The 18,814-nt window shown below is 36.9% G+C and overlaps 1 protein-coding gene across 2 annotated transcripts in view; it reads right to left on the bottom strand.

Annotated features, from left to right (window-relative positions):
• Positions 1–1,552: 1,552 nt before the first annotated feature.
• Positions 1,553–18,814, bottom strand: part of LOC132109872 (TBC1 domain family member 9B) — a 38,738-nt gene continuing 21,476 nt past the window's right edge. The window contains exons 13-23 of one of the 2 annotated variants that reach the window (XM_059516266.1): positions 17,675–17,757; positions 16,818–16,947; positions 16,630–16,728; positions 16,479–16,547; positions 15,003–15,243; positions 12,607–12,672; positions 4,985–5,056; positions 4,287–4,337; positions 3,982–4,041; positions 3,797–3,894; positions 1,553–3,652 (exon numbers count right to left, since the gene is read on the bottom strand). In XM_059516266.1, the coding sequence (XP_059372249.1) occupies positions 3,020–3,652; positions 3,797–3,894; positions 3,982–4,041; positions 4,287–4,337; positions 4,985–5,056; positions 12,607–12,672; positions 15,003–15,243; positions 16,479–16,547; positions 16,630–16,728; positions 16,818–16,947; positions 17,675–17,757 (1,602 nt within the window). In that variant the 3' untranslated portion in view covers positions 1,553–3,019. The remainder of the gene's footprint in view (positions 3,653–3,796; positions 3,895–3,981; positions 4,042–4,286; positions 4,338–4,984; positions 5,057–12,606; positions 12,673–15,002; positions 15,244–16,478; positions 16,548–16,629; positions 16,729–16,817; positions 16,948–17,674; positions 17,758–18,814) is intronic. The other variant, XM_059516267.1, reaches the window with a different exon arrangement.

Genomic DNA, 18,814 nt, shown 5'->3' with positions numbered 1-18,814 from the left:
AAAATGTCTCGGTTAATTGGTTTTTATTACAAACACATTGATAGACTGGAGTGGTGTGGATTATTGTGATGTTTTTATCAGATGTTTGTCTCATTCTGACGGCACCCATTCACCGCAGAAGATCCATTGCTGAGCAAGTAATGTAATGCTATTTCTCCAAATCTGATGAAGAAACTAACTCATCTACATCTTGGATGGTCTGAAGTCAAGTACATTTTTACTTTTGGGTGAACTGTTCAATTAAGTGTTTAATGCAAAAAATTTTAGTATTATTATTTTCCATAATTATTACAGTTTCTATTATCTTTTTTAAATGATTTTTTAAGACAAAAATGTATCCGCTGATGAAAAGATAATAATGCAACATTTCACTTCGGGTCATTTTCCTTTTGTTCATTACATAATAAAAGTCATCAGTGCTTTATTTTGGAAGATGTTTCTTGGCACATTTCTTTCAGTTATGACTGGGGTTACAAGGTTTGTCGCACTTTGGACAATGTGCATGAAAAGACTAAATACACTCAGATTTTCCTTAACTTGATTTTTATTACATAATATTACACAATACTGGTTTCATGACAATAGGTTTTAAACCACCTTTTAAATGAGTGGACATCAGGTAAGAACTGCAGGGCACAGACAGAAGCCTACAGAAATAGAAACCCGACAGCAAGATTCACTCATTTTGCAAAAATGCAGGATGAAAGTGAAAACAGTGATATTCTGTGCATTAACACAGTTAATTAGAAACACAGTGAAGTGAAGCCAGTTATTTTCACAGTTAGACAGAGGTCACGTGGCAGGAGCAGGAGATTCATTCACATTCAGATTCAAATGACAAAAGTGTGTTTCAGAGCGGAGATGAACTGATTTTTTAAATCAACGAGTCCAATTTTAAAACATATTTTAATGCTGCATCTCTGATTTAAAATCTCTAATTTCAACTGCTTTCTAAATTCTGCCCAATTTACATCATGTTAAAGCTCTTTAAACATCTGAGAATTAATACTGAAGCCTTTCAGAATTTTTTTTTTTTTAAACTGAACAAGCTTAATTTAAAGCTAGGTTACTTAGTACAAAAGCAACTGTTAAAAATCACAAATATAGAATAGAAACAAATGACAGGTCAAACAAAAGCAGAGCGATACAAGACAATAAACAAACAAGAATGATCAATGCAAATGATTTGATGTTAAAACTTCTGATATTGTAATTTGATGTGCAACTATTTACAGGTTAAGAAGCTCAACTACATCTGACTGAATGCAGGCATCCACACTCAGGCCTAAAATAAGTTTTAAACATTCTAGAACATCATGTTATGACTGAGTTTCTCCTCACTTAAGTTTACTAAGTTTCTCAATCTTGATAAAAAGGAAACATAACGACCACGAAATGGAAATGTTAGTTTTACTGCATGTTCCAAAATACATGTAACAGGGCCTCATTTATAAAACACAAGCAAAAATGTTAGGAGAGAAAAAAAGTATATATTTTATAAATATAATTCAATGTGATGATTTATTTAAGAATGGATAAACTAAATTCAAACATCAATTTTTCTAAATATAATTTTACATAGATGTGATTTTTTTTTCGATGCAACAATGCTGAAAGTTTTTTTAAATGCAAAACTGTAAATTCATGCAAATTGATGCATACATAATGATTCATTTAATTACATGATGATTACTTGATTTTTAATTCAGTGCTTAAATGTACATAAAATATGCAAACATTAAGATATTTTAAATTAAATTTAATTCTATTATTTATAAGTATGGTTTTCCAAAATTCAAGTGTATCAATTTATGTAAATAGAATTTCCTATGCAGTTTTTATTCGATGTAACAACTGAATGCATACTGAATGTTTGCTTTTAATTTAACACACAATGCATAAAAAACATTCGTAAAACAGTTCAATAACTACATGATTCATTCAACAGTTTACATGATTTCTTGAATGATTATTTTCAGTTCAGTGCCTCAATTTGCATACACTTACAAATGTTGTTTGCATTGTGCATTCAATATAATTTATGAATGTTTCATTTATTTATTTTATTTTTTTATTTTGTTAAGTAATTGAATTCTCTCTGCTTGATTTTTTTATGAATGAAGCCCAGTGATTGTACTTGCTTACTGGCCTGACAGCAAAAACATTTTTTGGAGAATAAAAGTCAAACAATTCCTGCTTTACTTTGTAGAGGCTATTATAGCGCTAAATTAATCTGGTACATTTTGGATGATGAAGATAAGCTAGCACTGTACCGCTTGTGTAGTTTCCGGCAACCAAATATGTGATAGAACATGATGGTGCTTTTCTCACAAAACACCACAACAAACACACGCAATGCCGTCCTCCATCAACTGTACACATCTGATCAGTAAGGCAATGACCTACTTAGAAACAGTAAAGCTGATTTATAACACACAGAAACAGCTTTAAACCAAAGCTAATAATGAACAACTGTTTCCATCTGAGGGGTTAAAGTGAATCTGAGCAGAGCTATAAGGTGAACTCTTCACCGAAAGGACACTTCTTACTGCCAAATACACAGAATATATCCAGCTATAGCACACATGCAAGAAAGCATTAGTGACGTACACTTTTAGTGCGGAATATTTCAACCTGGGACTTAAGACGAGTGTGCAAAACAAATATTTTTAGTGTGACGTTTCATTTGTTGATCTGTAAGAGCTGAAGCACTTTAATATACAGATACATATAGATTTATGTTGGCCATATCCTATAATCCTCTATTTCAGACCTGCTAGCTGATGCCTTCAACCCACCAAAAACCAGGTACTAGGGTGAAGCACAGTCATCACATCTCAAACTCCAGAGGTTACTTGTATAGAAAGCTACTGGGATGGATTTTAAACACTATTCTTTGACTATGACACAGAAGTATCAAACAACTATAGAGAGTAACCGGACATATATACATACACATATTCTGGTTTTGCATTAGTATGTGTATGTTTATGTGTTCATGCATGTTTTTATGAGCCTGTCAGTGTGTGTTCAGAGAGAAATCGTGATCGCTCGACGTACTTGTCTGTCTCTCCACGGCTCTCAGCGATTTGCATGCCGTTATTTTGCTCTGGATGTCGTGTTTTTTCTCGAAGTAGTCGACCAGCGATGTTTCTGTCAGGAACGATGCTAAAACCTGCTCGAACGTGATCGACCAATCGGCATCTGGCGCGCTGCCCTGCCTCCGATCCACCGCGTCTCCGCTCATGCAGCCAATCAGGACCGTGTCGTCGGCGATGTCCTCGCACTGCAGCGAACCGGTGCTCACTACGGAGTAAGATGAAACGGACGTGTCGTCTTTGGCCTCTTCGTCGGAGCCGGCCGCTGTTGGAGGTGGTGTCTCTAGCTGTGCCTCTGCCAGGGCCTTGGAGACCAGGGACTGTCCTGATCCTCCCTCCCCGGACGAGTCCTCCCTCTCCGGCTGCAGAGCGTCGACTGCTGAGGGCAGCTGGGCTTCGGTTTTCTTGCTGCCGTTGTTGGTGAACTTCTTGCCCACTTCTCCGATGCACAGCAGGAGACTCGCCACCGTGGCGATGCCGTGATACAGCTCCTGCTCCATGGGATCTTCACTGAACATGTTGTAGAGAGTCTTACACATCTCAATGAACTGCTCCTGTGATTGAATGATTACAAAAATGTGTTTTAGTCTTAATACTGGTGTTCAAAAGCTCTGAAGTACTAGGTTGCTACTTAATAAATGAATCCTGATTTGATATGATTGTAAATACATTTTAAAAAGCCAGTGAATACTGATCACCTGATTCATCCGAGGCAAATCTTTGATACTCTCTTTCTTTGGCTCTTTTTCTTTGGCCCACATTCTCAGATAATACTTATAGTCCTTTGGCTTCTCCTCTAAAAATACAAGACACTACCATTAAAACAACAACCAGATTAAAACGGACTCTTTAATGGAGTCATCGGTTGGATGAGTATTATCACCTTTTTTCTCATCCGTGTCTCCGGCCGCTGATGTGTCTCCTGCCTCCTTCAGCTCCTCACCTGTTATGATATTAATGCTGAATAAATAAACACTAACATCATAAAGCAATTTAGCCATTAACCATTTAAAAGTGTCCACCAGAAAGGTTTCATGACATCAAAACCCATGGTTAAATAAGCAAAGAGCACCACGAAGGTAAGATAATATCATGTGAAAGATAGACGGTGAACTGAAACTGACTGGGAAACACCAAAACCCTAAAACACCAGAGAGACAGAAAACATTCGACATGACAGACACAAACCTGAGATCACTTCCTGTGCCAGGAAGTCCAGATGAGACAGGAAGGGAGGATCTGGAGTGATCAGATGAGAAAGAAAGGCAGAAAGAACAATAAAGAAAGAAAGAAAGAACAAGAAAGAAAGAAAGTAAGAGTTAAAAGAGTGAAGACAACAAATGAGGAAAATAAGAGTGCAGAAGATTAATAATTCGTTATCATCAGTCATTAAACCTGGACCGAACCATCCACAGGTACATGCAGGGAGATCAGAAAGGTCAAAACATGTTTGTTTATTAAAAATAAACTATTCATAAAACTAAAAAAAAAAAGGATTAATAACAATTAAACAAATAGAAAATTCTCTCATATACAGCGTTTCAACACAAGTGAAGCTCTATCAGCAGTACGACAGTAAATAAAATAAAAAGAAAAACTAGTAGTTTGGGCTTTTAAAGTCAGCATGAAACTTTACAACTGTACTGTGCATTACTACATAATACTACAATTTGTTTTTAATTGTTATGAAACAAGAACCAACTTCATACCCTTGAAGTGCATGACCATCTTTACTCTCTTTGTAAGTGTGTTATTGTAACCATGTTCTGCTTTTTTGGGGGGGAAAAGGCTAAATAACATTCTGTGGAGCTTAACTTGTATTGAACCTGATATATTTCTTAAATGTTGGCTTCAAATGTTGTTTAGGTGGTAAAAGTGTCTTGTACCCTGAAGCGTGTCATCGTCAGTGAAGAACTGCGTGGCCTCCAGCGCGGACTCTGCTTCCTCTGGACACAACGCTTCAGAAAGAGAGACGAGAACAATGAAATTAACAAACATCACATACACACTCGAAATTACTTGTGCTGTAACACACCCTTAAAAATAAACATCTCATGCTTATCTTTTCTGCAAATCTTCATCACATACACACAGTCCAAAAACAAGTGCTATTTTCTCATTTTAATAAACCTCAAACACACACATAGAGAAGAATGTTTGCTGAGAGTAACGATTTGGTTTCCTCAGTTATGGACATTTTATAATTTTGTTAATTTTGCATTTAATGCATTAATCTTATTTAAGTTCATACTACATGGCATATAACTGTTGAATGTATCTTTTTAAACATACAACGTTTAAGGTAGTATATATTCCATAGGGACATTATTTTATGTAACTTGTTCACTTAACTGCTTTAGGCTGAAAAACAACATTTAAGGGGAAACTGTGTACCAGGGACGGGCAGTTTTGAGAGTAACCAGACATCTACCATGTAATGTGGAGAGATGTACATGTGTTATGGGGTGATGTGCACTGAGCAAAATGATTTGCTCAAAGGTTCTAATCTGTCCTTCAATGCATCTTTTTACATTGTATAAAAAGTGGGCTCTGAGTCCGTTATCTCTTTGCACACAGACTCAAAGCTGTGCGTAAACAAGATCATTCTCTGGAGAGAATTAAAGCAAGACAAAGACAAAATCTGTTTGGTTTTTCATTCTCAATCTTCACAATTCTTTAATTAAATTAGAATTTCCACGACAAACTTGGCAACGAGTGACGGGATTCCACAGCTGATCGTCCGGGGCCTGAGGACGTCAGTTGGCTGATCACCATAAACCCACAAAGGGTTTAGCTCTAAACCCCAAAAGGCTTCAGGGAAGGGGGGACTGACATCTGAGGGCTTGTGGACCTTCACTACTGGTTTCTCAACGGATCAGAAAGTGTGTGCTACAAACGGTGAGAACCGATTTAGAAATTCCAACATCCTTGAAAATGTAAAAAATTGGGGTTTCAATTTGACAAATTAAGATCTGGTATTCCCAGACTTATAGGCACGAGCATCCATTGGTGCAAGTCCAAGCCACCCCATAGTTTCACGATAAAGTGAAACAGATTCTAAAAGGGGTGGTTAATTGCTATTTCACTTTTTTTTTTACATTAGTTTTTATTTGCAGCACTGAAAGGTAAATGCAAACGGAGAATTCGTCTTTTAAAATTCTATCAGTTTAACCCTCTGGAGTCGACAAACGCGAATACGTGTTTTGTGGCATCTTCTCCTGATCACACCACAAATAAGACTTAAATCACACTTTCAGTTTTGATCGTACAGATAAGGAGCCGGTTGCACCAGCTAGACGTAAAAAAGCTGAGTGTAAGCCCTATGCTGAGCTTTGCAACGTCCAGCTTTTCCTCCCCCAGGTACAGATATAGTGGTGACGACATTCACGCAGCAATGGCTTCAACTACAAATATAAACTGAATTGCTCAAGACATCATAAGATGTGAAGCCACCGAGCCATGATTTCATTGAGTAAACATTTCATAACAAGTCCGCGTTTTTGTGGAGTCTCCCTGCACATTCCCATGACCGATTTCATTAAGGTTAAGTAAAATATAATAAATGGTATGCAATGCTTCTCTCTAGAGTTATTTTTTTACAGCTGACTATCGAGTTTATGTACAATGAATGTCTCCTGAGGTAATTGTGACTTTACGTGACATTTTGTGTTTTACTGGCATCATTCTGTGGCTTACAAAACATTTATGGTTTGTATTTTGTGATAAAATTGACAGAATTTGAAAGCTGAATAAAAGTAACAAAGCACAGAAATTATTGCGATTATTGGATGGCAGGCATGCTACAAATAATAAATGGAATTAAAGGACGTGAAATATTTCCAATAGGCCCATGTCCTTTCTAAACAAGTGATCAAATGGTTCAGTTTCTTTTAATACTCCCAGTTCAGATGTACTATTTTACTGCACAATTATTACATGCTGTACTGAAATATATTTTGTATTTAATTACTGTCTGCAGTGTGCTGGGCTAGTCTAAAACGAGCTTCGCGATTGATAACGCTTCTCCTGCCCGAAAAGACCATAAACACACAGTTCACGACATGAATCCTAAAAACGAATAATGCCTGAGCAAATCATGATTTTTCACTTTACACCTACCTCTGACTAGGCCTAAGATTTAGTGCCAGATATAGCACTACACCGAGGTGGTGCAACCGGTATAAATTATACGCACGACTTAAATCGCATTGTATGTCCAGCCTAGTCTTACAACCGGTTGTATGTCCAGCTGCTGCGAACGACCCAAAAGCAATACATCAATCAAATCTGTAAAGTGTCTACTCTTATTTGTATACACCCTTAATAAACAGCAAAACTTTGTGCATTTACAAAACAAAGAAAAACAGGGTGCGCTGTCTTCCGCCTTGGTCTGCATGATCTTCATTTATAAACGCATCATTAAAATGAACTGTAATTCAGCATATACTTAACGAAGAGACATGAGAGATATATCTATAAAAAAACTAGACATGTCTACTTTTAAACTAAGCAATCTTATCAAAAAAATAATATTCTGTGGTAAATTAATCTATATGAAAACAACGCGATGTCCAGTCTTTCACTTCTCCCTTCATTATATCTAATGCTACCACACCCACACGCTGAACACACTATTGAGATTATAAGATTATAAGACAACATGAAGCATGCAGAGTGTAAACGCCCACATGACAGCAAACAAAGCAGTGAGACTTTTCTTCAAGTTTTTTTATTTTACTGTTTGCTTCGCGCTGAGAGGAATAAGACGTAATTCACCCCAAGAAGACGAGCTAAGAGGAATAAGCTTTGGATTACTTCAGAAAAAAGCAGCACCACATTTTTTCAACATTAATAATAATAATAATTAGCAAATCAGAATATTGGAATGATTTCTGAAGGAAAAAATTAAACATCTTAAAAAAATTATTCTTTTCTTCTCTTTAGAGAAATGCAGTGTGCTAAAGTGGACTCCTGGCCTCACCCCATCGACAAATGCCACAGTAGCATCAGATACTACCACCTCCATCCTACAGCACAACTGCATCAGCACCGCAGTCCTTGCCGCCCAACTAAAGACAAGCACAGATCTTCGAACTGCCAAAAGAAGAGCAAGTGCCCGCCACTGCAACAACTTCGACAGTATCATCATCATACAGAATGTCTGCCACAAGCGACGGTGTAAAAGCAATGAAATACTCCATGACTGGAGTCAGCGCCAGATCTAAAGCTCATGAGAGAGTGACACTGCAACTGACAGCCTGAACGAGGATGAACTAAAGGGAAGATGAGAGCACATCGGAGCTTACCCCATGATTCAATTGGCTGGGCACAATGGAACTGCAATGGTCTTCTGGCCATGATACTAGAAGGACATGACAGAGGCTGACACACTTGCCTCACCCCAAAGACTTCGGAGAAAAGTTTGCAAAGGACTTGGACATGTTTTGTCAAGAATTCACCCCCCAATGCAAGAACTGAAACGTTTGCTTTTGCTCAAATTGGGGGCAACAGACGGGCACAAGATAAGATCACATTTCCCTATGGGCAATGCCCAAAGGAAGAATGCAGACTGGAATCATGCAGACAAAAAGGCATATCGTCAGGCAGTGGAAACACTGTCTCAACGGATCAAGACTGACTTCCCAGTTAGAGTGAACACCACAAAAATCACGCGGAAGAGGCAGAGGACAAAGACTGTCCCAGATTGATCCAGATGTTTGTTTTTACTATGGGGAGACGGGACATTGGAAAATTTCACTGTCCGGAGGTGACATTTTTAGGTCATGTCATCACTAAAAAGGGTAAATTTCTATCTGAGAAACGAAAAGAGGCAATTAAAAAGATTCCAAAGCCTGTCATGAAGAAGTATCTAATGTCATTTTTGGGCATGTGTTCGTACTGTCGAATGTCCATTCTAAATTATGCTATAAAAGAATCACCCCTGAGCACTTTTGCTTACAGGAAGGCTTGCGACCATATGACAAACTGACCTGGACCCCAGAAGCAGACAACTGTTACAAACATCACCAATAATGCAACTCCCACACCCAGAGAGAAATATTGAACAAACTGTTGATTAGAAAATGGGTACATGACTTGACTGTTCTGTTACAAGATCATGGGGGAGAACTGTGGCCTATTTTTTCGAGTAAGCTCAATCTGGCAGCGACAGGCTTGCCAAAATGCCTGAGAGCTGTTGCATTTGCAGAAAAAAACAGCCATTTTATCTTCAAGGGAAATTGTGGGGTACTCTGATGTGACTTTACTCATGCCACACGCCGTTTCTATGATCCTGTTGGAACAGAAAACATACCATTTATCAACTGCCATAAGGCTCAGGTACATTGCAATTTTGTTGGAAATGCCAAACATCACGATTAAAAGATGCACAGTGTTAACGCCTACGAAGCAGGATGGGGAAAGAACATGATTGTGTTGCCACATTTGAACAGGTCTGTACACCAAGACCTGATTTAAAAGAAACCCCCTGAGAAAATGCCAACTTTATTCTGTTTGTTGATGGTTCAGCATAAAGGGACCCAAAAACTGGCCAAAACAGAGCATGTTGTGCTTTGGAACAATAACATCTGGATCGCTCCCCACACATTGCTCTGTGCAAGCAGCTGAATTAGTAGCATTGACAGAGGTTTACAAAATTGCTGAAAGGTAAACATTAACAATTTACACAGATTCTCGTTACTCTTTTGGGGTTTGTCATGATTTTGGGGCATTGCGGAAACACAGGAAATTTCTTAAGTCTGATAGCATGCCTGTTCTTAACCATGATAAAATAGCAGCATTGTTACAAGCAATTTTGCTACAAAAGTCAGTTGCTATCTGCAAATGTGTTGCACATTACAAATGTGATGATTTTGTGTCTTTATGTAACAAGTGAGCTGATACCAAAGCAAAGGACCCAGCTATGAGAACAGAGCTTTCTTTTACCTGTGTAAAAGTTAAGAATGACTCTTTCACACTCCCTTCTGACAGCAGAGGAGAAGAAACAATGGGTGAAGGCCAAGTGCAAACTAAACCTATGTCTGCCAAAACACTTTTTCCCACACTATGCAAAACATGTACATAGCCTAGATCACGTGAGTAAAGGGGGGGAATTTTTAATTTGCAAAATCAATATTGATTCACAAAGGGATTCACTTACTTTGCGGACAAGTATAGTCAATCATGTATGATCTGTGCCACAAGCAATGTGGTCAGAGGGCAAATGCCTCAAGTGGCACACCCACTTCCAAATCAGCCATTTGATCATATAATGTTTGAGTGACAATGGCACACCTGAAGCCATCACTCAAGTGGGACATTAAAGAACGAATGAATGAAGTGTTGTGAGAAGGGAGGTCTGTCATGGGTAGAAGCACTCCCCATTGTGTTAATGTATATGAGAATGAGAAAAAGAGCAGTCTAACTTGAATCCGTTTGAAATTCTGTTTGGCAGGCCAACTTCCATTTGAGTAGGACCAGAACCACAACCACTGCCCTCTACAGCCTTGTGTGAAGATGACATGCTAAACCATTGTCAAAAGTTGTCTCTTGTTCTCTCTCAGGTATCTCAGAGGATGAAGGATGCTCTGCCCAAGCCAGCTGAAGGAGTCTTGCATGATATCAAGCCTGGCGATTTCATGGTAATCAAGGACATGAGGAGGAAACATTGGAAAAAGAGGTGAAACGGTCTGTTCCGAGTCCTTCTGATAACACACTGTGGTAAAAGTGGCAGAGAGAGCTACGTGGGTGCATGCAAGTCACTCCAAGAAGGTTCCAGCGCCACCAGAGGGCATCAGATCAGTAAAGAGACTGACCAGCTGCCCCGTGCCAAGGGGGACGTCTGACTGAGGTGAACAAACATCCAGTGGTGTATGGGAGCTGAACAATGCAGCAACATCAGTGGGAGTGATCTGAGGTCAGTATGGGCCAACGGATGACAGCGAGGGACTTAAGCTGTTAGAAAACATATAATCCGAACACTCCAGTGAAATCTATACATCCAACTCTACAACTGAGGCAACAAGAAACATGTGCATGAGCTGTCTGCTTAACATCCCTTTTACACACAGAGGCCGACCAAAATAGCTGCCCATGTGCCTGACAATGAAGGTACCAGTGTGCTGGAAGACTGGTATTGGCTGTGTGGACATGTCTTCATTACCCAGGCATTGGATGGGTGCGTGTGCCATGGTGGAGCTTGTAAGGAGGAACGTTAGTAGTCAAAGTACCTGAACAACTTCACAACAATACCAGAAATCATCCGACAAGTGCCAAGAGAGAGATCGAAAAGAAAGTGTCCCCACTGAAAGATTGAGCAGAACAACCAAGTTGGGCAAGAGACAATTATGTTCCAAGGGAACACAGGCTGTTGAATGGAGCAGAGAATTTCTTCCATGCTGTAATCATGTCACTTGGTGTAAGCTTGCTGCAGATAGAGGTTGAGATTTCGAGATATGAATTGATGGAAGTCACCAAGGAGGAACTACAAGAGGTGGGTCAATTGCCATCTCAGCACTGGCTAGGATTTTATTTTTGCTGTGTATGTGGTCTTGTGTAGTGGAAATGATTAGAAGAGCTGTAAATTCAACCATGAATTCTTCAGTAGTTCATCAGATCGTAATGTACAATGTCTTGTGTGAAAGTAAGAATAATATGAGTTTTTCTGATGAAAATGGTGAAGCCAAAGAGATGTTAAAATCTGACACCTGCAGCAGCTCTACAGAAGAAGAGTAGCAAGTAAGCATTACAGGCTATAGAATAAAGACGGCCTAAAGCAGGTCATTGTCCATTTGTCATAGTCATTGCTTTTTTCACCCTTATGAGACTGATATAAACTCTAAAGTAATGTGTTTAAAAACGTACTTGCATATAATCAATATAAGTTATCAATAATGATTATGGAAATTTTAATTTGGTTAATTTTGCATTGATTGTATGAATCTCATTTAAGTACATACTACACGGCATATATCTTTTAAAACATACAATGATCAAGGTAGTATATAGTCCATAGGGACATTGAGTTATTTTATGTAACTTGTCCAAGTAACTGCTTTAGGCTGAAAAACGACATTTAAGGGGAAACTGTGTACCAGACATCTACCATGTAATGTGGAGAGATGTACATGTGTTATGGGGTGATGTGCACTGAGCAAAATGATTTGCTCAAAGGTCCTAATCTTTCCTTCAGTGTATCTTTTTACATTGTATAAAAAGTGGGCTGTGAGTCTATATGTTATCTCTTTGCACACAGACTCAAAGCTCAAAGACTCAAACATTCTCAATCTTCACAACTCTTTTATTTCTTTTATTAAATTAGAATTTCCACGACACCTCACACTTTGCTTGTGTTTGTTGTTCACAAATGTCGTTCACACACAGTCCCTAAATACAAATAAAAACACTAATAATGTTCCTCAAAAACCTACTTTGTTTTTTTTCTTTCTGCCTACACTGTTACACTCTTCTCATGACCAGGTTAATAAAGTCTCTTTGACTGTGCACATACCAGGAGGCAGGTGGAGTTTGTAGAGAAGTTTGAGTTTTTCGGTCATATCGCCATGATACATTCCACCTAAGAGACAACACAAACCAAAAACTGCTGTGATGAAGATGTCAAGAAGCTTAGAAGAGATACAAAGGTTGTTTCTTTGATTTACTGTGAGTTGTTACACAATACATGCAGACTAACTTATATTATCCCTCAATTTGACTTTCTACTTTTATTAATATATTTCTAGAATAGTTTTATACCAAACAGTTTTGCAAAGTAGATTACATTTTTTTAATATAAGAACTAAATCAGCAAAAATACATTTTTCACAGTTTGTAGCTATGAACAGAATGGTATTTCATCATTTACATTCAAATGCACTGATATAACAATATATGCATAGTTATACACAGCAATATTTACATTGACCAAAACATAATATGGACTATCGTTCATATTTTGAGTTTTTTTTCTGCAATAAATAGATGCATTACAGTGACTGTAAAGACATTGCGATAATCCGTTCTAATTGAAATACATGTTATTGTTTTGAATCTTCTATTCATTAAATTCTGAAAAAAGCACAAAAAAGTATGAAGCAACGCCACAGTTTTCAACAATGATAATACAAAATTAGGGGTGCTCCGATCAGGATTTTTGAGGCCGATCACAGAAAGCAGTATCTGCCGATCCGAACACCAATACCGATCTTTTTAAAGTCTTATTTTTACCATGTAGAATTATTTATAATGATGATCCAATAAAGATTTTAGACATTTATTCAGGGCCTCAATTTCATTTGTGAAAATTAATTCTTCTCTTATGTGATTTTTGTGAGAGGATTTTTTTTTTTTGAGGGGTGCATTAATTCAAAAATATATATTTATCTCACCTAAATGTCTAACCATGCACTGTATTTTTGTTTTTACAATCGAGTAATTGTTGCACAATAGCTTACACAGCACAAGCCTGATTTTGTGAGCTGTATGTGAGGTACACACACACTCTGTTTGCAGTGTGTGTGTAGTCCATGTGTGGTACAGAAGCAGCACGGACTGTGCTTTCACACAGGAGTCTGCTCCTGATTCATGGCTGTTTACCACAAACATAACATTTATCCATTATTTTGATTTTAAATCCAAACACTTTTACTTAAAATGCTTTTTCAACATTGTGATTCCTTTTTTACACAGTACAGTAATACAATATTTAATAAATTATTCAATGCTTTTTACTTTTGCATTTATTTTTAAAATTAATATATTAAGTTGCTAAAGCAAAACATTTAAACTACTTTTCTTACATTATCACAAACATTCTAAATTACAACCTACCATTGACAGAAACAGTCAGCTCTACTGCCTTTTCTTTTGTATTTAAATCTTTATTACTAACAATCCTGCAGTTCATAAGGAGCTTTAAAATTATTGCCTTGTTTATCTAAAAAGTCCTCTTTTCCTTTATGTGTTGGCTGTTCAGTCCCGGAACGAGCTCGGTGTACAAAAGCCAGAACCAATGCTGTGTCGTAGTGATGACTCACTCATCGTGCGACTCTTTTAGCGGGTGTTTTGAAGGCAATGAAAGAAATTGTGCAAACTGTAATGAAGCAGAGATCAGTTAGTTCCTCACTTTCCATGCTGACATCGTTCGCCAGTTTAAGTGAAAGTATACCGTGCCCAGTGTTTTTCGACTCGTACATTACACATCACGCCCTGATGTAACATGTCAATAAGGGACCTTTACGTGTTGTGTGTGAAAGCACGCACATATTCCGGGTAATCACTGGCAGTGTGAAAGGGCAAAATCTAGCGACCCGGAAACAATTGCAGGGACACATTACCCGTGTGTTTTCCAGAATCGCAGCGTAAAAGGGGCATAACAATATTTCACAATATTACTGTATTGTCGATCAAATAACTGTAGCCTTGGTGAAAAATAAGTCTTCTTTCAAAAACATTAAAAAAAAAAAAGATCTTGAATCAGATCTGATTGACACTTTGAACTGACACTTTGAACTGATTCATAAAAAAGTATTCAAACTTACCAACTTGAATGCTATAAAAAATATTAACACTTTTATTTTTACAAGTTGCAAGACAATGGATTACGAAATAAGTCCAAGGATGCAATAAAATGTAATTTTATATAATTTATTTTGAATACTCAATATGTGAGCATAATATTAACGATTATTTACAAATCAGCCAAATTTGTTTTTAATATCTCTGTGATAGGTGTTTGTTTTTAATTCGGTCTTTTTTTTTTTGTGTATGACATCATAACTTCAACACTTGGAGAGGCTTTCGAGGTCTAAGATTGTTGCGGTTTTATCTGAAGCAGTAACAGCTTTCACACGAATCAAACTCTGACTCTATCAATCTACAAGCTGTGGTGTAAATGCATCGACTCACTGAGTCCGGTGACAAACTCTTTGAAGTTAATGAGAGTGTCTTTGTTTTGGTCGAGCAGGCGGAAGAGTCGGCTGGAGAGCGTGTTGGTGTGAAGGCCACAGCTCCAGGGCGCCAGAGCGGAGAAGAGCTGAACGAACTGACCGCAGTCGATGCGGTACTGCTCCAGATACGGCAGACTCGGGTCGTGCCGCTCCGCCGCGGTGCTGCTCGCACCCCAGTAACAACTCATGATGTGCTTAGCCTGGGATACACACACATATAACAATAACACATACAATAACTAAAGCTGGAGGACATGACAGTAGGTACTGCAGACATTTACCACAAAAGCATGCAACTCCACAATTACCGTATTTTTCGGACTATAAGTCACACCTGAGTATAAGTCACATCAGTCCAAAAATAAGTCATGAGGGAAAAAACATATATAAGTCGCATTTATTTAGAACCAAGAACCAAGAGAAAACATTACCGTCTACAGCCGCGAGAGGGCGCTCTATTGTAGGCTACAGGAGCACTGAGCAGCATAGAGCGCCCTCTCGCAGCTGTAGACGGTAATGTTTTCTCTTGGTTCATTTCTCTCGGTTCATGTCAAATTAATTTTGATAAATAAGTCGCACCTGACTATAAGTCGCAGGACCAGCCAAACTATGAAAAAAAGTGCGACTTATAGTCCGGAAAATACAGTACCCAGTGAGACTGCACCAAATGAGAAGCACCTTTCTGTAAAATATTAAATCACTGGTTCATAAAAATAAAAAACATTATTACATGTTGACTTAATATACAGACCTTTTTAGTTAAATTTCTATCTTAAATATATTTGGAAGTACACAGATCAGATAAAATAATAATAATAATAAAAAATAATAATAATAATAAACAGATAAAATAAATAAATGTTACCTTGTTTAAAAAAAAAAAATTGTAATATTAATATTAATATTGTTAAATCGCAATATTATTATTATTATTATTATATTTATTAAATTATTAATGTTAAGTAAATAGATAAAAATATATATAATTGGTACTGACCAACTATAATGTAACAAATATGCCAACAGCTAATGGTTTCTTTTTTGAGCATTAGGTGTTTTAAAAGAACACAGAAAAAAAATAATAATAATCACATCTACAAACAAAATAAACAAACAATAAATATTGTTATAATGACAATACATTATTTTAAAAAATATGAATACCAGTACTATTAAATATGAATAATTAATAAAATAATAATTTAATAAATAAAACGTACCATGACCGATTTTGGTGGTACCTACTACTATAACGTACACAAACATACAATTCTTTAGTTTAAAATGAGCATTAAGGTGTTTGAAAAAACAAAAAACAAAGATGGGATAAAACACTTTTAAACAAAATAAAATGATAAATAAACATAAACAATATTCTTATTATTCCTTTTTAATTAATATTACTAAATAAACTAAGTTCACACATTTATCTCACCTTAAAAAGAACAAACAGTCCTTCCAACTCCTCAATAGTGAAGGCAGACTCTGTCATGATCGCTCTCACCTGAATATCACACAAGACAGCATACATGATCACATGTGGAGCTTTAAAATCGTGAAATATGACTTTTTGCTTACACACTTACCACACTCCTCTTGGCTGTGTCTTCTAGTGACTGTATGACCTTTAACCTTTGTTTGAACCTCATCTGCTCGATGACGTCGGCACGCAGGCTACCAAACTTCTACAATTAGATGAAAACAACGAACAAAGTGAAAAAAGATCATACTGGCATTGGTGCCCGTCTGGGTCCCTCTTGCTCCGCCCCCTCACCTCATAGGACGCTTTAATGAGCTCAAAGACGTCAATCTCAGGCGGAGGGTTGTTGCCACTGGTCAACAGGGCATGAAGGTGGGGAATGGGTGGAGAAACGGTCTGCTTATTTACTACATTATCCAAATATCTGCAGGATCCAGAAACAGAACAAACCTTATTAAGTTCATCTTCACAATCCTCAGACAATAGAAAAGTGATAATGAAACTCAACCCTCTAAAGTCTTTTTTATAACATATCTGATCCATCAGGCTTTTATGGCTCATATAGCGAATATGGTAAAAAACAACAACAACAAAAAAAAACACGTAATATTGCTCATTCTTACTCTCAGGCCCAAAATGTAAGAAGAAATTATGATGATTGTCAATCTTTATAACATTATAGCAGATACTTGCATAAAATTATAGAAATATCAGTCACTCTATATAACCAATAATATGTCTTAGTAATATGATATAAATGCTTGATGGTCAAAACACAATGCAATGCAATACAATGATGATTGAGAGATGAACAAATAAACATATTTGATACTCACTAATTTTTTCTAAAAAAGGATGTCTGGATAATTAAGTAAACTGAAGCTGCTTTAGTCCAGAAAAGTGTTCATCTTGAACTATTACAAGCAATATCAAAGTTATTTTTGTGTTTACTTTATAAAAATCTGTACAGATTTCAAAGCAAAAAGAGTTCTACATATCTACAATAATACAGTAGGCTTTAGGGTTAAAACTGAATTAAAAAGAAAAAAACTTGCCAATGTGAATTCCTAAAACCTCCAAACTGTTAAATTAATATTGTCTGCATATTGCATTCACAATCATCTTGTAAACTATGTTTTATCCACAGTCACCTGCCCAGAATAGTCATGGCCTCTCCCTCATCTGAACAGGACAGAAGTTGATCCATGTTTGCATGTAGCACAGCTAATGCCACCTGGAGAAGAGTCACACACACCTGTTAGTCTCATTTACAGACCACAGACACTGACTGGGGTGCTTATATTCTTAGGGAAATGTTACTTAAAAACACACACACACCCATTTATAAATATACATAAGGGCTGCTGAGCAATTACGTTTTAATGTTCACATTAAAAAATGAAATGATGCTCTAAATATGAATCTAAACTGCCAGTAGGGGGAAGCAAGTCAATCTCTTAATGAGCGATTCATTGAGATTTATATTCATCTTTAAGAGTCAAAGAATCACTGGCTTACTTGATATGTTCAAAACTGTGGATTCATTGAGTAACTGAGACACAAAACAACTATTTTCATTGTCAAATTGAGCAAAAACAGACAATATTGTGCTTAAAATATAATGCATTATGTATCTATTGTTTACTGAACAGTTATATAAAGACAATATCACATTTGCATGTAGATATTTGGGAAAACAGCACTCATGTAACATTGCTAAACTATGTCATATGATATAAATATAAGACAAAACCTCATACAGTGGAATTTTTGACCTCATATCTTGAATTTTAGGCTTAAACAACAGCAAGTGTTTCCCAAATTGATTTATTTGTGGCGGCCCGCCACATTATTAACATTGACCGCCACAAACAGATTTCCCATTAAAAAAAATGTACTATTTGAAATTGGTATAGAGCTGAAATTGACATGTTGACTGACTCAGCATGTCTCCCTCATCACAGTGTTTCTCAAAATGTGTTGCTCTGTTTTTTTCGTAGCATTATACACTTATACTATCAGCTGTTTTCTTGCTCTCTTCTCTTTGACGGCGAGTTCATGCACAACACAGTGTAATAAGAACATTTATAAATATGTCTTCCAACAAACTACACATACAATAACGTATTTCTACTTCTAACTCACTTCATAACATCAGTCGAGTGTTTGAAAAAGCTTCCTTTGTGCTCTGATGTGCTTCCTTATCAAAAGAATCATCATTTTACTGTATTCTATACTGTAATAAAGGCTATGTCAGTTACCATTACATTATAAATGGACTTTTTTCTTAT

This window comes from Carassius carassius, chromosome 29 (genome assembly GCF_963082965.1).
Source record: "Carassius carassius chromosome 29, fCarCar2.1, whole genome shotgun sequence".
NCBI lineage: Eukaryota > Metazoa > Chordata > Actinopteri > Cypriniformes > Cyprinidae > Carassius > Carassius carassius.
This window is presented reverse-complemented; position numbering and strand designations above follow the sequence as displayed.